General features: G+C 34.7%; 2 protein-coding genes and 1 pseudogene across 3 annotated transcripts; 2 read left to right on the top strand and 1 right to left on the bottom strand.

The window, feature by feature from the left end:
- The first annotated feature begins 4488 nt into the window (after positions 1 to 4488).
- LOC149541416 (uncharacterized) lies at positions 4489 to 18050 on the top strand. The gene is made up of 9 exons (XM_089795608.1): positions 4489 to 4560; positions 4657 to 4704; positions 14886 to 14999; positions 15083 to 15145; positions 15224 to 15298; positions 15385 to 15768; positions 16869 to 17471; positions 17587 to 17712; positions 17802 to 18050. Exons 2-9 carry the CDS (start codon positions 4693 to 4695, stop codon positions 18048 to 18050), a joined length of 1626 nt encoding a protein of 541 aa, XP_089651734.1. The 5' UTR covers positions 4489 to 4560; positions 4657 to 4692.
- Positions 12315 to 13410, bottom strand: LOC149541417 (arogenate dehydrogenase 2, chloroplastic pseudogene; annotated as a pseudogene).
- Positions 18051 to 19203: 1153 nt separating the features above from the next.
- LOC149541415 (protein argonaute 1C-like) lies at positions 19204 to 23645 on the top strand. 2 transcript variants are annotated; one of them, XM_089796058.1, is made up of 7 exons: positions 19209 to 19399; positions 20026 to 20181; positions 20904 to 20993; positions 21484 to 21513; positions 22701 to 22838; positions 23078 to 23220; positions 23436 to 23645. In XM_089796058.1, exons 6-7 carry the CDS (start codon positions 23081 to 23083, stop codon positions 23554 to 23556), a joined length of 261 nt encoding a protein of 86 aa, XP_089652184.1. In that variant the 5' UTR covers positions 19209 to 19399; positions 20026 to 20181; positions 20904 to 20993; positions 21484 to 21513; positions 22701 to 22838; positions 23078 to 23080; the 3' UTR covers positions 23557 to 23645. The 2 variants fall into 2 exon arrangements, with proteins under 2 accessions (XP_089652185.1, XP_089652184.1); XM_089796059.1 differs by lacking the exon at positions 22701 to 22838 and having other exon boundaries at positions 19204 to 19399.
- The last annotated feature ends 1338 nt before the right edge of the window (positions 23646 to 24983 follow it).

Below are 24983 nucleotides of genomic sequence, written 5' to 3'. Positions count from 1 at the left end.
TATGGTAATCTTTCATAGGCTAAGGATAATGCCAATAATGACCTTCCAAGTTACCATATTCCCATACCTTGGGTCTAGGTTCTCTGTAATAGTAAGGAACCTCCCATTTTAGCTGAGCTCTTATATTTGGTAGGTCCCAATAGTATGCAAGATATTGGCGCCTATAAACAGGGCTCCTTGTTGGAGCAGTATAATTGGATTCAAACAGCTAGAAATTATTGAGTTTAAATTATCAATATTTATCTACAAAGATGAGAACATTTCCAAATGTCATTTTCAACAAAGTCCATTCTTCATATTTATTCAACGTGTTTTGTCAATCCTTTAATTGATCACATCCTACAAACATAATTCCTATTGAAAAATCCCATAAAACTAAGTTTGATCTAGGAATTTGTTAACCAATATACTCATACTATGTTATGACTTCCATCATTGACATTGACATCTTATAAGGCATTTACCAATCACAACATCTAAAAACTCCTTACTTCTATTCTTTGATAGGTGTTCCTACCCTTCTCATTGCTCTTCCATAGACTAAATTTTTTTTCTAGGCACAGGAAGTGAGTATGCTGGCAAAGATGAATTTTGTGCTTAACTAGTGATCACTGTATCTGATTGAGAAATACTAGCATAGGCTGCATTTTCTCTCAACATTACAGTGCATCTCAACATTTTTGTTTATAATTTATCCTTCAATCTAAACACCTCATGAGACCACATTTTTGCAAGACTTAGTCAAGTTTAATGTATCTCGCCTAATGTTTCATTGCTCCACAAACATACTTGCCAGGAATCAGATCTATCAAAAAGTGAAGAGATGGGTTCCTTTTAAAACTGTGTTGTACAAAATTGTTCTGTACATCCATGGCAAGCACAACATTTGAAATCTGAACGACACTATGACTTCCATCATTGACATTGACATCTTATAAGGCATTTACCAATCACAACATCTAAAACTCCTTACTTCTATTCTTTGATAGGTGTTCCTACCCTTCTCATGCCTCTTCCATAGACTAAATTTTTTTTCTAGGCATAGGAAGTGAGTATGCTGGCAAAGATGAATTTTGTGCATAACTAGTGGTCACCGTATATGATTGAGAAATACTAGCACAGGCTACATTTTCTCTCAACATTATAGTGTATCTCAACATTTTTGTTTATAATTTGTCCTTCAATCTAAACACCTCATGAGACCACATTTTTGCAAGACTTAGTCAAGGTTAATGTATCTCGCCTAATGTTTCATTGCTCCACAAACATACTTTCCAGGAATTAGATCTATCAAAAAGTGAAGAGATGGGTTCCTTTTAAAACTGTGTTGTACAGAATTGTTCTGTACATCCATGGCAAACACAACATTTGAAATCTGAATGACACCTTTGAAGCATTGAACTAAAGTGCATTTCTGTCTGACAAAAACCCACTCAAGAAGCTCAATATCAAAGATGAATCAGACCTTAAAGAACATACTTCAACTATGGGCAGCAAGGTCAAAGTTATTAGCTGTATTTTAATTTTCTTTGACAAAATTTGTTGTTGAGTATTTTTTAATTTATCATTCACTGTCGTTGTTACAATGGAAGAATAATTGGTCATTCGATTGAAAACATTTAGGTGTCAAAAAGTTTGTTGAAGGCTTCCCTGGTTCTTTTCCTTAAATTGATTTCATCATAGTATTTTAATTCTAGAGAAAATGATGAACTGTTGCTTACATCTGTATGCTAATATGCGTAATGGCTTATGAATATGTTTAAAGCATAAAGTTTATAAGTAGATTTGACCTCCAATTTTCTCACAGGACACATTCCTGTAGCTCTAGGAAACCTGACAAGCATGGATTTTATTGCTATTAGCAACCAGAAATTTACTTGTAGGCTTCCCCCTTCTTTGGTTACCTTATAAACCCTCCAATACTTTACAAAAGAAAACAATCCTTTACCAGCTGAGTTTGGGAGCCTCAGAAGGCGTCAAGAGCTGAGGCTTGCTAATTCAGGGTATAGTGGTCCGATCTTTGTGAGTTATGGAAAATTTTTTAATCTTAGCTCTGTGTCTTTGGAGAATGACATGATCTCTGGCTGCATTCCTCCTAGTGTAGGAAATCTTTCTCACATTTACCACCTCAATCTAACTGGAAGCATGTTGTATGGGCCTGTACCTTTCACTACACAATTCTTGAATACATTTATATAAAATTTTCATAAATGACTTACATCATACCATTTTAAAATATTGCTAATGGAATCAAGTTTAAAAGTAGCTCAAAAAAAGGACAAAAACCACAACAGTACAAAAATTTAGGACCTCATTGTAGAGCAGAATTTCATTCTTTATAATGGTTATCAACCAAGATTTGGAGAATTTTGTGTTAGTTGACTGAATGCCAGACACATCAAAACACTGTCAAGTTTTGCAGCACTTTAAACCATTGCATAAGAAACCAACTCAAAAGCTTTGACTGAATAGAGGATTATGTGAAAAAACGCTGGTATATGGGTGTAATGACTGAACAGAGGATTCTGTGAAAAAATGCTGGTATATGGGTGTAATGAATGAACAGAAGATTTTGTGAAAAAATGCCAGTACATGGTTGTAATAGCTTGAGGTCTAATAATTGCTTTGACAGTGGAGCATAACGGTAATGGACATGCAAAAATAGTGGAGGAGCAGTCCCCAGTTGAGGAGGTTGCCTTGACAGTTCTGTAAGTGATGATTCTTCTTTGCCTATCACGACTTTTCCAATGTGGACCTTGGAATCCTTCCTTGTATTTTTCTCATGTTGTTCAACACTTTATTTTCCTATAGAACCCAGCCACTCACTGTATCAACCATTTTTGCACAAATTGTTATTATACTTGCTGAAAGATTCATGGAAGTTGTTCTTCTAGAGAGGCCATTGAGGGTATACTGTTAGGAATTGTATATTATTAGGCACTACTTGAAGTTTTTGCCGGCATTTAATGTTATTGAAACTTATAAGAGAACATGCTAAAGATTACCAGTTGGAATAATTAATCTATAAAAATATTGGCACAACTTGTTTCAGGTTTCAAATTGATTTATAAATGCTAGAGTTAGGCTATGGAAGCCAATTGTAGAAGATATGTACATACAGGAATTAAAGGAGACATCTTATATGAATGCCTCTACCAAAAAGAGAAAGAAAATGAGTCAAGGAAAAAAATTGAAAGTCCAGTGGGAGATGAAAAGAAAATGAACAAAAATGGAAAGATGATGTTGGATTGAGGGGTGTATATGATAAGAAATCTTCTTCTGAATGTGAAGGTTCCAAAGTTGATGATGGTGGAAGCACGTCACAGACTGGTTAGGAAAGTAGTGGTACAGCCCTGAGCATACCTCTAGAATCACAGTTTCGTTCAGGGGATAAGTTGATGGCACAAGAGAATTAGATATGAGCATGAATAAAAGGAGAATTAATGTTGATTCCCTATCTTCTGTAAATACAGGACCAACCATTGGGGTTGACAGAAAACTGCTTGATGAAACACATGGGTGCATTAATTTTGAACAAGGCATGAAGAGATTTAGACCTGATTTGGATGGCAACAGCTTTCAAGAATATGATAATACAATTAATTTAACTTACAACCATGAATCTGCTGGAATGGGTGGCAATTATTCCCACAAAGATTTAACTCCTAGACAAATAGGAAGCCATGGAGGTGTGTCTCTAACCTTAGGTGTGCGTCACAGTGGAGGCCAAGAAAAGTGAACAATGCCCTTTATTTATGTAGAGATGATTCTGCGTCGGACACTAATTACCATTTTAATATACACCACCATGGTGATGATGAAGGCTATGGAAATCATGGTTTTGATACCCAACATTCAGTTCAGAAAATATGTGGAAAGTCAGCTCTTGCACGATTTTGTGGGTTAGTAAGTGGTATAATTACATAAAATTTAACCCAGTTATTGTTATTATTGCAGAAAATCAGATCAGAAAGAGATTTGACCACCTTATTGATCCTGACATTTTTGCACACTTCAAATCATGTCTAACAGGTGAGAGTCGTGCCTTGTATATATTATAATCCTCTATATCTAATACCAATTTACCTATTGTCCTTGCCCATTACTCCGTTCTGATGGGTAAATTGAAAGGGTTGGGTCTGGTTTTGCATGGCAACCTTGTTTCCCATGTATGATAATCTTCTAGTTGAGCATGTGTCAGCGAAGGAGCTGATTTAATAAGTTATTTACGAATTGCAAGCTACGGTGTAATTGGAAACTAGTCTGAAGCCATAGTTAATGTAAATTTATTTTCCCTACATGCTTCATTTTTTTAATCTGATCTACTGAGTTGGATATCTACTTTCCGACATAGAAAGCAGATAATGCTTCGCCATTACATAAAATGACAATTTTTTTGAGTAGGTACAATATTTTTTATGTTTTGAATCCAAAAATTAAGCAATAATTTTAAGACCGAGACTTATACCCTCTCGCTGACTAGTGCCTAGTTTCCGCAGGGTTGTTAGAAAGCTGAAATTGCAAATTTTGCATATAAAAGTACCTCTTCCAATATTTTGGGTAAGTGCTATATCGAAATGGATTATGTATTTTCATATATTTCAATGCCTTTTTATATAATGATCCTAATTGGCATCCATGCACTTTTCTTTGTAGCCTTCTATTTAGATATATTCTTGGCATCCATACGACATGGCAGACCAGGTACTTTTTGTTTCTTTTTGTTCCTACATTATCATTTTTCATGATATAAAACATTAACCTAAGCTTGACTAGGTAGCATATGTAGCAATTGATATATTTATAATTGTTTTCTAATTTCTTGTTGGTAGATTGCTAATTCTCTTCCTACGAGGCCTCTTCTATATTTTAAAAACCATGGGTGTTGACATTACTAACATTCATCTCCAAGGTATGATCATCTGTTACCCAACCAGAGCATTAAAAATATTACCGTTTGTTAGATGAGTAAGGTCATTGCCTTGTGATAGAATAGTACCCATTATACTCATAGGAATACAATCCACATAGAGACATGGTTCCTATTCCAAGCTTCCTCAGTGTTACACACTAGTTACACATGCATGCGTGTGCACACCCTTCTCACAACAACTCCTCGCAACTTAAGAACATTTCACCAGTTAAATGCCTTTTCAATCTATTTTGACCTATTTGACCATTGTTGACCAAATTTCTAACTAGGAAATGTATGTCGCACTAATGGCCTTATATTGAACACCAAATAGGAAAACATGATTAAAAAAAATATAAACATACTAACTATGGCCCTGATATAGCCTTATTACATATATTAGCGAGAATTGGCCTTACTGTTGATAGTACATTGTGCATTCAGGGAAATAGTACATCAACATCTGAATATTCAGATGAACGAGTAGCAAGACCTAAACCAGGGACAAAAGAATACTTCAATGAAAAGATATATTATACTTGCAAGAGGTGCCAAAATAGGAAACTAAAGAAGCGGCGAATGGTTCATATCCACAAATTGAAGTATGGAGTTTACATAGAAGAGGTAAATTATAATTAACAAATTGGTACTCCTAAAGATAAACAAATACACATATTATTTAATACATTATAATATTATATTGATCATTTCAATGGCTGTAATGATGAAAAGCCACTTCCAATTCGTAATATTGTTGAAGGACCAATGAATGCCATTGAAGATAGCCACGCTCAAGATGAAGACAAAGACACATTTATGAATGAAACCACTTCGCACATACATGAGGCTGGTATCAATGAATTCATCCAAGACTTCTACACATCTGCAGAAGAAGTTATTGATTCACCCCTATCTCAGTTGGCTAGGATGCCTCTTTTCCCAAATGCTGATACATCTATATTGGCAACAATTATGTTGTTGTTGAACTTGAAGGTTACACATGGATTGACAAACACATGCTTTACAGATATATTAAGGTTTGATTTAATATTCCCACAATCTAATTTTCTCTAGATGTTTTTAAGTTTTTGAATATCTTGTATAGTCATAAGAATCATTTGATGCATCATGTAGACTTTTGTCAAACAAAATACTTCCAAAGGATAATCAGTTACCTCGTTCTCATAGAGAACTATCTTTAATAATGAAAGATATTGGAATGGAGTACAAAACATATGATGCATGCCCCAATGACCATATACTATACTATGGAAAGAATGCAAATTTGCAATAGTGCCCAGTATGTCATACAAGGAGGTATCGTCAAGATCAAGTATCGAAGAAGGTTCCTTATAAAGTACTACGACACATTCCACTAAAGCCAAGGTTTGAGAGGATGTTCAAATGTAAGGAGTTGGCAAATAATATGGATTATCATGCACAAGGGAGGAGCCATGATGGTGTCATGCGTATGGCTGCAGATAGCAAATATTGGAAAGATATTGACGAAAGATGGCCACATTTTAATAGTGAGCCAAGGAATGCAAGAATTTCTCTAGCAATGGATGGTGTCAATCCTTTTGGAGATCTCAGAACAACATATTCTGTTTGGCCGGTTTTAATTATTAACAACAATCTACCCCCTTGGATGGCAATGAAGAAGGAGCATGCAATGCTAACTCTTATCATACCAGGTACTATAAAACATGAATACAATTATTTTTTGAAGATTACATATATATTTATATATTTTATTATAGATAAAACCATAATTAACTTTTTTTGTACTTAGGGAAATATCAAGTAAAGGATATGGATGTCTACATGGAGCCCCTCATTGATGAGCTTCGAGAGTTATGGGATGGTGTAAATATGTATGATGTATCAAGACCCATCAATGATAGAAACTTTGTATTTCATGCAATTCTTATCTGGACAATTCATGATGCCCCCGGGCTCTCTATTTGTTGTGGTAATATATATAAAGTACATTTGTAATTATTGTTTGAATTTTATATTATCGTGTTCATTGTACCATTTTCTAAATATGGCATCCATTCTTATTTCAGGGCTGCAAACAAAGGGGAAACATGGTTGTCCGTCATGTGGGCCAAAAATGTTGTATAGACACTCAAAAGATCTTAATAAAATTGTATATGATGAGTATAGACAATTCTTACCACAAAATCATCACTATCGAGTGCGTGAGAAAAATGATTTCAATGGAAAGGAATTGGAAGTGAGGAAGCCAAGAAGGATGAACCCTGCTAGGTGGAAGTCCTCGTATGACAAAAGAAATGGCATGGGATTTCCACTAGGAATGAAAAGACTGTCTATTTTTTACAAATTAGAATATTATGAGAACTTACCAATAGTGCACTTATTTGATAGTATGCATATTGGAAAAAATGTGGCTGAGTGTTTGTGGAAACATCTTACTGGAACAAACCTTGAAGCACAAATAAAGTTGCGAAAGGATTTGCAAATTGCCAATATCATGCCGAACATGTGGTTGCATGGAGACAACTCATTTGTTCATGCTCCGTGGACCTTTTCATCAAAGGACAAGCTTAACATCATTAATACAATGAAAAACATAAGATTTCCTTCTGGCTTTGGTGCTACATTAAAAAAATTATTCACGAGAGATGGATCAGACTTCTCAGGCCTAAAAACACATGATTGGCACAATTGGATTAAGGTAAGTTTGGGGAACATTGCATTTATTTGGAGGTACATTTATGAAATTGTATATCTTAGTGATAATATATGTTAATACATATTTAATGTGGTTATTTGTAAATGGTTGTGTAGTATGTATTGCTTGCAGCAATACAGAGTAGTTTTGACCATGATGTGACATTAGCTGTTTACAAACTATCCAAATATTTGAAGTATTTTGGTGACTCTTTTCACTTCAAATGCACCATCTCTTATGGCTTCATATGATTTTATACTTTTAGACTGTAATGTATAATTAATTTTTTGTAATACCTTTAATACATGTAGGTGGGTCTCATCTAAAGAGATACATCAAGATGACCTCAAGTATTGGAAGAGGAATATTCCACTTTTGATGTGTGATATTCAAAGATGCCTCCCTCCAAGTTTTTTTAATTCTCAAGAGCACTACCTTGTACACCTAGTAGAAGAGATTGAGTTGTGTGGGCCTATTCATATTCGAACAATGTGGCTTGTGGAGAGATACATGAAAGTTTTAAAACAATTTGTGAGGCAAAAGGCTCACCCAGAAGGGTCCATGGTTGAGGGTTACATGGTATTCCAATCAATGGTTCATTTGAGTGAGTACTTACCTCAATTGCACCTTGAAGCACCACTATTATGGAATTATAACCAACCTCCATCATTTGAAGGTGAAAAATTAGAGGGTCAGGGGACTTCAAAGAGGATAAAAGGTATGCAAAAATGAAAGTAGTTTTTATCTTAATTGTATAATAGATGACTTTTGTTTTAAATAATTATGAATTCTATTTTTAATTATAGATGCTAAGGAGTGGGAGGCATTACATTTTTATATTGCATACAATTCTGAGTTTATGTCAGAATGGATGGAGAAGTATGCTAAACAAAAGAAATTGGAGGATGAAATGGTTTTGGCCAACATATATAATAAATATGGTCAAAACTCTTCTTGAGGACTTCCTGTAAGCCATAAAAGAAAATGGCCAGATAGATGCACATGGAATTGGCTAAAGAGCAATATTGAACATGAGGCATCAAAAGGGAGGAATAAAGTCACACCGCAACAACTGAATTTCGTTAAAGGATCGAAGAATGGGGAGGTGATGCATATTTATTAACATGTTCAAAATGTTTAATAGTATTATTATTTGGTAGCATTGAATCTAATTAGTTATTTTTAATCTGAATTTAGGTAACATATTACAAAGGAATGTGGAATTTGGGGCATCATTTCCGCATCAAAAAAGTTGATGAAAAGAGACAAACTTATGATTGTGGAGTTTCAGCATCTTTTGAGGTAGAATGTCATTCACATGCAAATGATAGACAACCAGTCACCAACACACTACAATATTATGGAGAAGTGGAGGATATTATAGAGCTTGATTTTGTCTCTTTTAAGAAAGTTATTTTTCGTGTTGAATGGTACAAGCTTATTAAAGTGGGTGAAGAAAAAACTATATTTCAGCACAATAATGGATTCTATATGATTAATACATCTAGGTTTGAAGCCACTTCTGAACCTTATGTGTTTCCAAATCAATGTGAACAAATATTCCTCATTCCTAATTTAGAATAGCAGGGATGGTCATTTGTGATTGATTATGATCCAAGAGGACGAAGAGTAACATTTGTTGAAGACATAGAGGGCCACGATTTAGTTGAAGATGAAGAAGTTCCCCTTGAAGAAATAGATGAAGAAGATGGAGATGATGAAACTTTTATTGCCAACGACGCAAATGACCAAGATGAATATCATGATGAGTTTACTGAAGATTCAGAAGGACATGAGCAAGAACATGGGCTTGAAGTCCATGAAGATGATGAATTTATTAATTTGAATTTACCTATATTTGAAGAGCAGGAAAATGATAATATCAATGTATTTGTAGATTTAGGTTCTGTTAATGATGGGATATATATTCCATCAGATCAGGAAATTTCTTGTGAAGATGACATTATTTGATCACAATGTTCACTTTATGATTGTTGTGAGGATTCATACAATATAATTATATATTTTCATTTTTCAATTAAATGTACAAGCAACCAGATTGTTTCCTTTTGTTGTGTGTCCTATAGACACCACAAAAATAAATAAGGGGTGATTAAGTGCCACTATTTGGGGACATGTGCTATTCACACAGCTATATAGAGACAATAACCAAGTTATCAGTAGAAATAAATATTCATGTCTACCATAATAGACAGGCCAATTAATATTATATGCTTTTCTCTATTGTTATATCTGACTCAATTTAGCTCTTTATTTTCTGGACTGGGCAAAGATTAGTCTTAATAACTATATTTGGTGTATTGGATGTGTCTGCATATGCTTCTGTCTTTATCATTTGCAATATCAGTGCCATTTCTGTTATGAAGCAATCTTAATCAATGAATAATATAGGTAGAAATCAACCTATGGTTTGAGTTCCATAAATATGGTCCTATATTGTATTAATTCTAATTAATTTATAAACAAACATTGAGAAAGACCCCTTCACAATTTACAGAACTGTTAAGTAGCCAAAATAATTTGATTTGGGAGTATGTGACTGAGGATGCATGCAAGGATTGCGTACTATAACCAGCCTTTTTCTTAGTCATCCACAACATTTTTAATAATGTGTTCTCATGGCTTGTAGTGGTCACACTATATGCATAAATGAGGTTTGTTGGTCATGGTGGATACAATGGAGACTGACAAGTAGCAGGGAAAAATGATGAATTGGGCCAGAATAATAGAATATTATGTTGAGGAGATAAGAGGCTGGTTTCAAAGGTTGCACACAGGAGGGATGGACTTTTTGCATTACAATTAGAACCTTTTGTAGCCCTATGTGTTTGGCCTGTGGTGATTAAAATTAATGCAAATACCAATTTTTTTATTACAATTATTTGTACCCAAATTCAAATAGATGAGCTTGTTCAGATTTCCTACCTCCTCTGGAACGGCTCCACTGAACTCATTTGGACCCAAACTCAAATGGATGAGCTTGTTCAGAATTCCTATCTCCTCTGGAATTGCTCCATTGAACTCATTCAGACCAAGTTCTAAAGAAGTTAATTGAGTCCAATTCAAGACAACCTCTGGAAATCGGCCCTCAAAAAGATTTTGAGTTATATCAAGGGTTGTTAGGGGAAGCTTGGAGAAACTCACGGGCAGTGGTCCCTTGATCCGGTTTCCTGAAATGCCAATCCATTGAAGATTACTACATTTTCCTAATTCTTGTGGAATATGGCCACTGATTTTTATGGTGATATATAATGATATTTGGTTAACCTGTTTCAACTTGCCTAATTCAGGTGGTATGGGGCCGGATAACACATTATTGGATAGTAACAATACTTCAAGGGAAGAAAAATAGCTAGGGATGCTAGGATCTGTTACCTTAACTTGTTAAAATGTAAGTAAACACTTTGTAACTTGTCCAGCCTACCCAACTCAGAGGGAATGTCTCCGGTCAAGCCATTGTAAGAAAATGCAATATAGTACAACTTAGAACAATTATTGAAAGAAGAAGGGATATTACCACTGACCGAATTGCCTTCAAAGTAGAGATATGCCAGATTTTTTATCGAACCCAAATCAAGGGGAATTGAACCTGTGAGATTGTTGTAGCCAATGCTCAATTGAAGGAAAGAGGTGCAATTGCTCAGAGAAATTGGATGCTTTCACTTAGACAATTGTTCTCCAAGAAGAGATTGTCCAACATATCCAGGTGGCCAAACCCTGCTGGTATTGTACCCTTCAAATTGTTTTCCCCAAATGAAATCACTTGAAGATGTGAGCAATTGGTCAGAGACATTGGAATGCTTCCAGTTAGATGGTTAAAGGACAAAATTAGATGATCTAACTTGCTCAAATTGCCATATTCTGCAGGTATGCTCCCAGTCAAGTTGTTCACAGAAAGTCTGATCCCCCGAACGTGCGAGCAATTGGAGAGAGATATAGGGATGAACCCTTCCAGTCCATTATGACTAAGGTTTACAATGCTTAAGGCTTTCAATTGGCCAAGCTCAATTGGAATATTTTCGGTGAAAAATTTATTGGTGAGATTCAAAATCTTTAGTGACGAGATGGCTGCTATGGCGGGAAATATAGTACCTTCCAATTTCATGTGAGGAAGAATTATGCCCACAACTTTTATGGAACCCTTTCTGCACAGAAGACCATTCCAGGAGCATATGTTTGCTGCATTAGAAGAAACCCAACTGGAGAGTGATTTCATGGGGTCAGCCGTAATGCCCTTTTTGAAAGCAAGTAGATTCTCTAGATCCCTCTTATCCAAACCATCATCCCTCTTATCCAAACCATCATTCTTTGGCAGGATGTGGCCTTTCACTACTGAAAACGTTCCATCCACTCTATGGAAGACATGAGAAAAGAAAAGGAGTTGTTTTCATTTTGTCTTGCATTGACAGGGGTCATAGTGAATATCACAACTGACTTCTAAGTCAGTTAATTCTGATGACAAAACAATCCAAAAATTACATAGAGAAGATGTTATTCCTACTCTTCTACTTCAAAGGACATGCAATGAAAAGCAAATAGAAAAAAGGAAATTTTACGAGAGAAGTCTCCTAATAAAAAGGGAGAAAGTTTTACCAACTATGTTAAACAAACACACTCTGCTAGGCTACAGATAAGAAGGAAATTGCATGGCTCTACTGGGTTTCTAGAGAACAGATAATTCATTTATTTTGTTTGTAATGGAACTGCAGCATCCGAAGGACTCGTGTTTTTTGGATCTGCAAGAGTTGAATTTTGCTCAGGCACTCCTCCTCTGGCAACCCCATCAAATAGCTCTGTTCTTAAAATCTTGTGCAACTGGCCAACAAGTTGTTTCTTTAGAGCATCAAAAGCCATTTCTAGCCTCTCCAATTGCTCTGTTGAATTAATATTGTACATAAACAAACCATAATAAAGATCAAAGCTATCTCCACAAGTGTTCTCAACCATTCGAAGTAATGACTCATATTCTTTAGTATTTATTGGGGTGGATTCCAAATTCAATTTCCCTAACATCCTCCCAACAGTGTGTGTAATAAATTGTGTTTCAGCTGCATGGTGATCATGTTCCACACAGGACATCTCAACCATCCTACAACCTTCTTTTGCAAATATTTACAAAAACCATTCACAGCGCTCAGCTCTTAACCCTTCTCCAATCTTAACCTTATCATAGACCAAGGGAAGACCTCTCCACCCAGCTTTTCCATTCTCAGGCCCAAACATAGGATGGGTGCACAATGTATCAAATTCTGGGGGAAGCACCTGTAAAAAGAGATTGCGTGGAAACTCTTTGACTCAAAGGACATCTGCAAATAATGTATTTCGTTTCAATCTTTGACTTGGAAATGATTTCAACACAGACTCTGTTGATATGATAGATATGCATGGCAATATCACCTCTGGATGCTCTTCACAAAAATCATCTTGATCTGTCTAAAATGAAACTCCCATCTTACGTGCAACCTCACTATGATCTGTTCCAGAATAAGCCAATACTGTGTGACCTTGGCGGACAATGGTCTTAGCAAGAAACTGACCAAAATTGCCAAAGCCCACTATGCCAATATTTAACTTACTACTCTTCTTGATTTTATTACTTATCTTCGATTCATAATCAAATGGTTGTGCAGCATCGAAAGCTATAACTTTCAAATTCCTTGGGCAGTGACTTTGCTTTCCATTTTGTTTCTTCTTCTACAAAACTGAAACTTCTGTCTGAAACCAGAACAAGGCTGTGAGGAATGAAATGAAAAATGGAAACTTTGATTGAAGCAACCATGTCCACACTTGCTCTCTACTTTACACTGTACCTTCAAATGAACAAATGAGGCTGTCAGACAGCTCAAAAAATGAAGTAGCCATAAAAATACAAATGTAATATAGCCCTCTGCGGTTATAACTGGATAGTAATTGCTGGGCATTCACATTGCAAAAGCAACAGTCTACAATTTGAAGCTACATAGGGTAAAATCTAATGTTGTGATATTTCTATCAAGATTCAACTATGTAGTTTTTTGAGACAAATAAATTGTGCCCATGTTTAATGAGCAATGGTTCAAATAAGCCTTTCTCTTCTGAGAACCAATGGTAGTACTCATTTCATTTAGGTGATGCTCACATAGGTGAAGCTATGGGACTTCCCAGGAGGATGTTATAGTTAAGCAAAAGTTTAGAAAAATGTTATGGAAGAAATCCTGACCACACTATAATAATGGCCAAATTGTTTTATAAACCATTTAGTCAAGGATTGGGCACTAGTATCTTAGGAATTGGTTAAGAAACCTCTATCATTTTGAAATGAAACGCTAAGAACCTTATCTATACCACAAAAAATGGACGATGTTGCATAAGGTAGACTACGATGTTCCAAACTAACAGGTATGTGGGGGTTGGAATGCAAATAACTGAAATGAAGAATATGTAAATATTGTTTAAAGCAGAACTTTTGAATTTGACAAGTAATAAAAAAATAAATGTACTGGACATAACCTATGGGCTATTTAGCTTACAATGTTCATTGCCACTTCCAATGCCAAGATTTAAAATATTCAAAAGAACATCTAATCTGATAGAAAAGCAGGGAAGTTACACTAAGTTTTGATTTAGATTTAATTGGATATACTATAGGTTCGGCTGATTGATTTTAAGAAGCAAAATTAGACATTAATCCACAAGTGGCGATTAATAGTCAATGAAACTAAGAAAAAGTATATGGGTGACAAATTAGACAACGGAGCACCCATAACAAGACTTTTCTCCAACCTTATCCCACACCATGTTAAATATAGTTAGTAATATCACCAAAGATTTACCAAGAAGAAATAGGCCAAATCTTCATTCCATAAAATGAACGATCAAAATAAAGCCAGAGTAGACATGTTAAATATAGTTAGTAATATCACAAAAGATTTACCAAGAAGAAATAGGCCAAATCTTCATTCTATAAAATGAATGATCAAAATAAAGCCAGAGTAGACTCATTACCACTGTTGCGATGAGGGGGGTACAAAAATGACAAACATAAACCTAGCCAAATAACATATTCCAAATTACACATCGGGTACTACCAACCTTCTAGCTAGAATTTTAACATAATGTTTTTGAGTTTAAGGAATGGATGCTATAGTTCTGTATCATGGACAACATATAGATTATTATATATTAGAAAAAATGTATATTGTTTATAAGAAATAAAAGATTGTTCCATGTCTAATCAATATTTTGTAATTTTATGTCATTATGTGTTTCTTAAAGGATGTGCCTATGGGTGCTTCGGACTCTACTATGGGAGATCCATTGATCTTAAATGGTCTTATTAAGATGCTAAGAAATGGTCAAGGGGAAAACATTACTAGGATGGTGCAGGAGGTAAGTTTGAAAGTTTTCTTTTATAAGTCCAATTATCTTAATTTTTGTGACCTGTTGAGCTAACTTATGTTTATGGAATGTAGGCCATCTCCAAAGTTGTTCCAACCCCTAGTAAGCCCTTGAGTACCTCTCACACTATGGCGATGGTAAGATCTAATATATGTTATTGTGCAATTAATTATCTTATTTCACCTTTTTAAAAGTGATTTTTTCTTTTGTCATAGGGCATTTCTACAGTAGCTCCCCCAAGCTTGCATGATCCAATTATGCCGTCTGGTACACCCAATATAATGCAAATGGTAAGACTCAGTCATATGTTTGTTTGGGTTTGATTATGTTGTTTACCATATTATACCACTTAAATATTTATTTTTGACATTTGCAGAATATGTCAAGTAGATGTGTCATGCCCTCAACATCTCAACTGGATACACCTACCTCAAGAGTGATATCAAGCACAATGCCTCATAACATGCCTTTGAGATCAAGCATGGGTGCTCCTACTATCCCTGTTGTAATTGACATGCAAACTCATGCTAGGAGTATACCAAAATCATTAAATAATCCATCAAGTGTGGATTCAATCAGAATTCTCCCACAAACACCTGAACAAGCTTCGTTGAGGAATCTTATAGAATCACAATCAAAAACATTAAGGCTCCTACCAGACTCTCCTGAAAATGCTGAATATAGGAAGGAAATACATAAGCAAATCAAGTTGTGGGAGAGGACATTGTTGGGGACTGCAGGGACTGCTTTAGATGAACAGGTACAATTATTTATAAGTATTATTGTGATACTGTATTCCTATCAACTGATTTCATTTCAAGTTGTGTTTCACTTTGTGACTGATTTCAAGTGTCACTTTTCTTTTTAGTCTTGCTAGTAGTAAGGAATAGTAGTACCAAAATTATTGGGTAAAGTATTTAGACTCTGATCATTGCAACAAGCAAGCTTGTTTAGTGTTGTGTGCTTGCAAATTGTGCTTCTACATGTTGTTTATCTTCTATGAGATGCTCTTCATGTTGTTTAACATATAAGTATTTTCTACAGCCACTATGACAACCATAGCCTTACCATTGCAACTATAGCTTGATCACAACTATTTTTATAGCCACGATGAGAACCATAGGCCTAACTGGTAACATTCTAGCTCATGTTATTATGTATGCAAGGCTCATTTATAGAGAATCCTCACTCAGACATCATGTACTTCATGCTTATTTTTTGTGACATTATAGCAAATAATTGGAGTGCATTATCCCCACCTTCATCTCTTTTGGAATTGTGCAAAAGAACTAATCCTTGTTTTGGGATTCTACAGCTTGTTGTTGTAATTGAACTTCTTATAGTCAAACCCATTGAAAATCAATGTTGTATTTGTAAAATTTATGCGGATCCTCCTCAAATCTACCAGATTTTATTTTTTCATAGCCTATTCTTGGAGCAAATCACAACTAAAAGAACATAAAAATTTGAGGTTACAAACACCCTCTTATTCCCTCTCTTTGACAACAACCTACTGGTCTGTCACTCTTTTTTGAGAGACCTATTTCGAAATTGTTATTGCTGCCACCTTCAATATTATATCTCCTTATAAATGACTGGTTACACAACCATGATTTGGTACTCTGCAAACTCACTCATATGCTAAAAAGGAAAGGGAGTCATTTTGTCTACTCTTCCTTCAAAAATATCTCAAACTATCCACTGTAATGTCCAGAATGTCTTGTGTTAATGAATAGCAAGGGTAACTAATTTAGTTATCTGGTTCCATATTTGATGTTCAAAATAATTAGTTTTAAATTGGAAATAGTTTTATATTTTGGCTGGGTTTCTAATGATTCGAAATTCTCTTTTTACATATAGGAAACAAATGAAAATGAAACTCATGTACCTATTGTGGCATCGACATCAACTCCTCAGACTTCAAATGTTTCCTTAGTCACTACAAAAGGGGCACAGGAAGTTACACTCTTGCTATCCTCGGAAGGTGAAGTCTTAAAGGATGAAATTGGTATGAAATTCTTTCATTTTATATATCATCGTTCAGAGCAACTGTTTGGCAATACAGTTCAACGAGATTGGAGGAACCAATGCAAACTTAAGAAAGCTAAACTTTGTAATGATGTGATAATGGCATTTGGTGACCCTGGCTTTGATGAGGAATACATTTTGGAAATTTCCCGGAAATATATACATTCTAAAAGAGATAATTTAAGGTGCAAGTTGAAAAATGACCTCAGTTATCCACGTCCAGCTTGGATTACAGATCCAACAACATGGGATGAGCTCATTAAAGATGGAAAATTTAAGAGGAAGCACCATGATAATCATAGTGATATACCAGTTTTAGTAGGAGGCTCTAAAAGACATCTCCGAGATACAACAAAAGTAACCCAAGCCAAGGTGTCAAGTATTGGATCTCATAAATTAGGATCTAGCGGGTACAATAGCATTCGTGGTGCCTTGGTAAGTGAAGATTTTCATGTTTATTATTTTGTATTCCATAGAAAAGTCATGTCAAAGTTTTGATTTTATTATATCTAATAAGTTATTAAAAAATTGGTTATATTTGTTAATGCAGGTTCACCAATTTCAAAAGGAAGCATCACGAGAGGACTTAAAATTTGCTTTGCTTAATGGTTCCCAATGCCTGAGGAAACACATGCTAGACCGAGGGGATATATTAGCCAGTGGTCATGAAAATGAGGTAAGTTTATTATAATATTTTAAAACTTACGGAATAGTTCAATCAAAGGTATTATGTCAAATCAATCTCTTAAATTGTGTTGTGTGTAGGGAACCCAACAATCTAACTCACCACAGAGTGAGAATGGAGATGAGGTAGGGGAACATGATGAAATATTTGTTGCAAAGAACAATTCAAATATCATTCCGCCATCTCAGCAAGAAACTATGCGTAAATCTCAGCATGTTGCAAACAATAATTATCAAGAGGGTTCTCAATGTCATGAACAGATTGCACCCACAATTAGAATGGTGCCTCGTAAAAAGAGAACACAAAGAAAGAAGATGGATGTGATATAACCTAGATTTAAAAGCTAGGTATGTAGTACAAACATTCTTTTGTCATTGTTACTGATCTATTTACTAGTCTATTTAAGTACGTCATCATTATTTATTATGTTCATTGTACTAAAAACATTATAATTGTGTATAGTGTTGTGATCACCATAAAGGCCCTTTGTTTCTTTGTTTCTCCTTTCAAAATTGACACTGTAGCATTCATCTTCTTTCTAGTTATTTGTTCTACTGTTATTTATAATTTGTGCATTATATTTATGGACTTCTCCATTTATGAGAAACTATAATTGATTAGTTATATTATATTCTTAGACATCTTTTTTTTTTTTTTTTTTCAGGCATTCAGAGGAAAATGAAGAACATGATCTACTTATTGTTCAGTTAAGATGCATCTGCATATGGTCTTAAATTGGATATGGCATGAAAAGAACAGTACAACTTCAACACATTGAAAACGAAGCATTTCAGATTTCACCTTTAATTTCAATTGATTTTCTTTATCATCTTTTTTAGAATGTATCGTTATGGCCTCTTACGTGCTTACATACATATTTCCACCACTTACAGTAAAAACGATTATATTTTTGGAAAGCATCTGATGTTAAATATAAATGATTAGTTCTCAATGGTTTCTTATTTCATTTACAGCTACTGATGTTTCTCTGAAAATTCTATTCTTTGTCTACATAACTTTGGGTCCACCACACTTTTTTAGAATTTTTCTTCGGATGGAACATGACAATTTAGGTGTTCTATTTTATTTTGCTCAAGCAATACTACCTCACTTTGCACTTGGAACAGAGGGTAAACTATCTTATTCTAATTTGTCATTCTCTTATATAATTTTGAGACACTTGTGGGTGAATTGGGTAAGATAATCTACTCTATTGAACTCATGAATTCAACAATTGGGTATATTTAGTACAATGTTCTATTGATGTAATTGTGCACAATAACATTATTAGCAAAGTGGCCTTAATGAGAAATCATTTCAACTTGCTGCTACCACTAACTAGTGTTCAGGTACATCGTATCAATTTTCCTATTACATTATTATTTAGACTGGTACATCTAAAATGCAAATATTGGTGTTATGTAGGTCTCAAGAATTTTTTGAAGATATTGCAAATAGTACTATTTAATATATACAAGCAGGATTACTTGATGAAAGGGCAACATCCAGAGCTGAAAACGAAGGTAGTGAGAAAAATGCTAAGAGGGTTAGGAAATTTCATTTTTCTAAGTTACTGTCAAACTCTTTTTCAGATTTCATGCCTGTAGACACCCTGGTTTCATCACGGCCACAATATTGGATGAAGATTCAAGGAGGCTTCCAAGAGATCAGAATTTCAGTAATAATTTCATCTTTAATCAAATAAAAATATGTAGACTGTCTTGAAACTATAAGTAGAAACATTTAGGATGCCTTTCTTCAATTTCTTTCATATTCAGAGACTTTAATCAAATACAGCACAGGCAACATCAACAAATTAAAAGAAAAAGAAAATATGTGGTAGGTTTCTGTATTCGCTTTCATACTCATTAATGTTTTCTTTCTTACTAGATCTATGATGTGGTAGCTGTAGCCAGGCTTCTGAATGCCACCTTAGTCAATTGTCATTGCCCTATTTTATTCCTACTATGAATCCCTTTCTTAGCTAACATTACTGTTAAACCAAATTTAGACAAGCTTTTCAGCCTGGTGTTTAGTTTTTGAATTCTAGTCTGTATGATGCTGGCAGTTTTCTGTTAGCTAAACTAAAGAGCTTTCAAATTTCAATGCAAGAGGACGCACATATATTGAGGGAGGGCTCGAGTATAAATTTCTCGGGCTCACCATTTTGGCAAAAAACAGTAACAGTTCGCTTACATTTTTTATGAAGGGTTGAACAGGTGGCATTTTCAGATAACATATGTTGGATGGAGCATAAAAACAATTTGTCTTAATTCAAGTTTTCCTAATGTTCTTAATGCACAGGTTGCTGATTGTCTACGGACATTTGAGTAGACATGATTTTGGGTGATTCTCATTAGCATTTCAAACGGTGGCAGAGCCCTCCACAACTACCAATGTGAGAGAACAGACTATTCCACAGATCATGACAGATAAAATAGATTGTGGAGACTATATTTGGTAAGAATCCATAGGAATTGCGTAGTATGATGAAACAAAAATGAAACACTGATTCTTTGACGTATGATTGGACTATTGAGGGGTGTGACTAAAAATATTTCTCTCACAAATAAAAGCATTTTCATTGAGATATCTTATGTGATCATCTATTCCATTTCTTTTTTTTTTAAATCAAGCATGCTCTGGAAAAGCCCACCAATGTATTTCATCACTCAATTCTCGTAGGCACAAAATGCTAGGTTTTGTGATATAGGCATGTTTCTTAACAGTGTCGCAATATCCCCAGTGAGTGCTAAATATGGAGAAAAAGTTGTGTAGGGCAGAATTTTCCTTGAAGATGCGAAGCTTAACAAATTGTAGTGTTGTGTGCTTGCAAATTATGTTTCTACATGTTCTTCATCTACTATGAGATGTTCTTCAGCTTGTTTATCATGTACAATGATTTTATTAGATTTATTCCAATTCATTAGAGCATCCTTAGTATTATAGAACTATATCGTGCAAGATAACCATTTGGTTGCATGGAATTGAGAGTTTGTCGTGAACACTCTTTAATGCATTTCTAGGTGATGATATTTAATTGATAGTTTCTGATTAATTGAAACTATATTTCCCTGATAAAGGGAATTTATGGACAACATCTTTCTACAATGTTTTAACCTATCATTTTTTTTTGTAAGATTAGTTTGACACTTTTCTAGGTTTTGCATAATGGATGAAAGGATGCCTCACAGCAGCTGTGGCAGCCAAAACAATCAGCACAGGGATGAATGCATAGGAAGACCTCAATAAATATGAAGCTGAAACACATGGTGAGTTTGGCATTGGGTTTTCAAAACATTTTGGTTCTGCTGATTTAAAGGCAGATGAAGGTGGAGCCTGCATATGTCTGTCAATGGTTTGATTGGTTGTTTTGTTTTGTTTTGTTTTGTTTGACATACATTTTATCAATTGTAACATATGTAGGTAGAATTTCTATTGTTGTTGAATTCTTTTTTATTTATATACTTACAACACAGTGTAATTCACATATTCGATAGTGGAAGTTGAACTAGTTTTATGTATCACGATTTTCTTTCTCGAGTATCCAATATGGAGGAAACATATATCAAGGAAGCATTTTTATGTTGTTTCCAGTTGTCTTTGAAAACTTAGTTTGTGACAACTGTGAAATTATATGTAATTGAATACTACCAGCTCTTCTAAACTTGTGTTTATATATTTTCCTGCCAGTTTTAACCAACTCCGGGAGGGGAGATAAACTAATGATAAGTTTATTCAATTTTTTTTTTTTTGTCTTAGGTAACCGGTTCATTCAAATGAGAATTTCAGGTGAGATGGTTTCCATTTATTCATTCATCTTTGATTTATCTAAGAAATTGCAAGTTCCATCATCTATCTTTGAAACTTTTAGTGTTGTACTACAGACCAGAAAACAAGACTCGTTTTACAATTTACTTATTTGTACTCCATTTTTCTTATAAGAAATGGTATGAAAAATAGTGCCATTTGGTTAGAAATAGTCCCTTCTAGGTCTATACATGGCTTGTGGCTCTTTCAATTTCATAACTTCATGATTGTTAATATTGACCAATCTGTTGCTTCTTATCACATTTTCTTGTGCACTTCCTTATGCTTACGTTTACTTTTCTTTTTCACACTGTCTTTTCTCAGCCAACTTTTTCTTCTCTTTCAATGTTAGCACCATCACTAGATTGGTGTTCCTTAATGCTACTCAAATTCTTTCCATGTGCCTACCTTTTGTAGGTGAGCAACTTGTAGCCGTTAAGAAACCTTGAATTTTAAGATTTGCATTGTAATGCTTGGAATTTGTGAAAAAGGGCAGGTGAATAGACTTGAACCTTTAACATACTAATTTTAAACATGGTATCTTACTATGAAAACTACATTATATGAGTAAGATTATCTTGCATTACTTTAACACAATGTTTCTCTGATGTTTCTCTTCAAGAGTTAAATTTACAGCCACCAGTTCCACTATATACATCACCTCCTAATCAAGTTGAGTCTGCATTGAAATGTGTGTACACAGCAATAAAAAATAGACTTAGGGAAAAGGAATTGGAGCTTCTGATTACAATTTTTCCTGATAACAATGGTCCTTTCTATGGTATATGTCATCAACTATGTATTCTTTTACTATTGCTCCAAGTAGGCGGTCATGATATATGGGGTGAAGACATGGAAAGTTGAATTTTGATTTTTGTCCTTATGCTTTCTCGAGGAGAACTGAAAAGGATATGCAAGACCGAACCCACCATAGTTTCTCAATGTTGTTTATCCAAACATGTAAAGAAGAAGAGAAAATAGCACATGGCTAATGTATCTCTCAAGATTAATGTTAAGGTGAACAGTGTGATATGTTGTAAAATTTGATGGATGTTTGTTTGAACTGCAGATACGCAAAATAAATTCTATGTTTTCATATTGCATGAACTCATTCCCATGGAAGTTATAATTTTTTCATAATCAATTTTATATGGTGGGATTGGTTATAGGTGGGTGGAAGGAACACTGTTCTTGTAGATGCTCTATAGAGGAGGATATCTCTTGTCACTGATGTTCCAACTATAATATTTTGAGTAGATGTAGCTTGCCCTCACCTTGGAGATGACACGAGTCCTTCCATAGAAGCTGTAAACAAATAATGCTACCCTCTTTAATTTAGTTCATGGATGTTTTGTATCTTTTAATTTTCTTTCACTTAATTTATTTTAAGTGTTACAATTGGCATGTATGCTTCTTCCCATAGAGATGAAAAAAGGGGAGATATCAATGGATTTCCTCATGATTTCTAATGACTCACTTTAAGTACAATTTGCATTTAATCTTTGTCACATCTTATTTAAATTAGATGTGCTGGATGTCAAACCAGGTCATGACTTCCCAAGATTGGCCAGAAGTCACAAAGTATATGGGTCTCGCTTTTGCTCAATCACATCATCAAGAGATGATTGAAGACCTTTATGAGGTTGTCCAAGATTCTAAAGGAAGACTTGTTGCTAGTGGCATGATAAGGTATACTTAAAATATACTTCAAATCTTGAACTAATCTAACTAGATTTTTTGTAGTGAGTATCAGAAGTATAGATCTAGGACTTGGTATGGTATCTTTCTACTTCTAATTTGTTAGGTATGAGGGTTTCTTTTAAAAGACTTTTTTTACATCTCCATGAAAGGGTTTGTGAAAAATTATTATGACAAATAGCTGACATGCAATTTATGCAATGCAGGTGTTTGAATTGCTTAGTGAAGGCAAGCTTTTGGATCTTGTGGATCCAAAATTTGGAGATAATTATTGTGTATAAGGTTTTAAGAATTATTCAAGTGGCCCTCTGTACACTCAAGGAATGAGTTCTTCCCGACCATCAATGAGCCTGACAGTTTAAATGCTATCAAGGGAGGCTTCCATTGAGGATGTATGTAGAATGAGCATTGTAGATTCTGTAGCTGGATTTTCACTACTCTCATCAAGGACAAAAGCCATTTAGACCACTCGCCCTCAAACTCTTATGGTTCTTCAATCACTTGTCAAAAATGTGGTGGGCTCTATGGTCCTTTAATCACTTGTCAACTATTTTTTCTCATTAGAGAAAAGAATATGTTCCTATCAGCTCTTTGTTGCGTGTACATAAACGTGCAACTGCTAGTGTTTAATGCTGTGTTCCTTTTGTGGATTAGCTCCCACATTATTTTGTAAGACAACATTGATAATAAATGAAAAATAAATATAATTTTTTTATTCAAGTTAGTTTTTTACTATTTTGTTTAGTGCTTTGCAAGAATTAAACATTGGAAATAATTATAGTAAATATTAAATGTTAAAAATTATATATAATTAAATTGTTTATTTTTTATTACATTCATTCATAAAGGTGATATTAAAAAAAAAATCACCTCTCTAACTAATCTTTCTAAATAAAGACACAAGTGAAATTGTCTCTACAAGACAATAAATAGCCTGGTTTTATATCGTCTTTAAGGGACTGATTAAAGACGATAAGTAAAGGTTTTATATCGTCTTTAAGAGAATAATTAAAGACAATAAGTAAATGTTTTATATCGTCTTTAAGAGACAATAATTAACGACAATAATTAAAGACATTGAATTAAAGATGATATTTACGACAATAAACAACTTTTATTTCATCTCAAATAAAGACAATTGACTCAACAATTGTCTCTATAATCGTCTTTAACCCCACTTCTATGTAGTAGTGATTTTTTTGGAGTATTTTGGGACCAAACAAATGTTGCCATTGGATCCAAAAGGCCGTTTGCAGTTATGATTCATATAAAATTTGTCAATTTTGGAGACAGAGCTTTGGGATGCAAGAAAAATTTGCTTGGAGGGCTTTCTATATGGACTATACAGACGTGCAAGGTCGAAAAAAATAAAAAATAATATAAGGCAAGCACTGTTGCCACCACGCCACCCACACATGGCCCGTAGCAGCTGCAGTAGGCAATGTTGCTCCCAACTCTGCCTTAGCCTTTCCACCGCCTCCTTCGTGCCCAACAGTTGCCTCTGTAGCGGCACGTCCCTATTCTGCCACTTTGCCAGCGTCTATCTCTTTGACCTACCACCTGAACCAATGGACTCATTGGTGGTTTCTCCTCCTGCTGCTCTAGACTAACCGCACCAACTCAACGAGTTACAACACAGTCAGTGCAGGTCACTTGCCACTTGGCTGAGTGTAGGGATGACATGTGGCATAGGTGCCATGTGGCACTTTGCTACGTGGACTACCATGTCATCCCTGCCACATCAGTATGTGCCA

The sequence above is a fragment of the Cupressus sempervirens genome, chromosome 8 (assembly GCF_028749045.1).
Source record: "Cupressus sempervirens isolate cs-2001-9-10 chromosome 8, ASM2874904v1, whole genome shotgun sequence".
Taxonomy (NCBI): domain Eukaryota; kingdom Viridiplantae; phylum Streptophyta; class Pinopsida; order Cupressales; family Cupressaceae; genus Cupressus; species Cupressus sempervirens.
The sequence above is the reverse complement of the archived record's forward strand: the minus strand, read 5'-3'. Positions and strand labels throughout refer to the sequence as shown.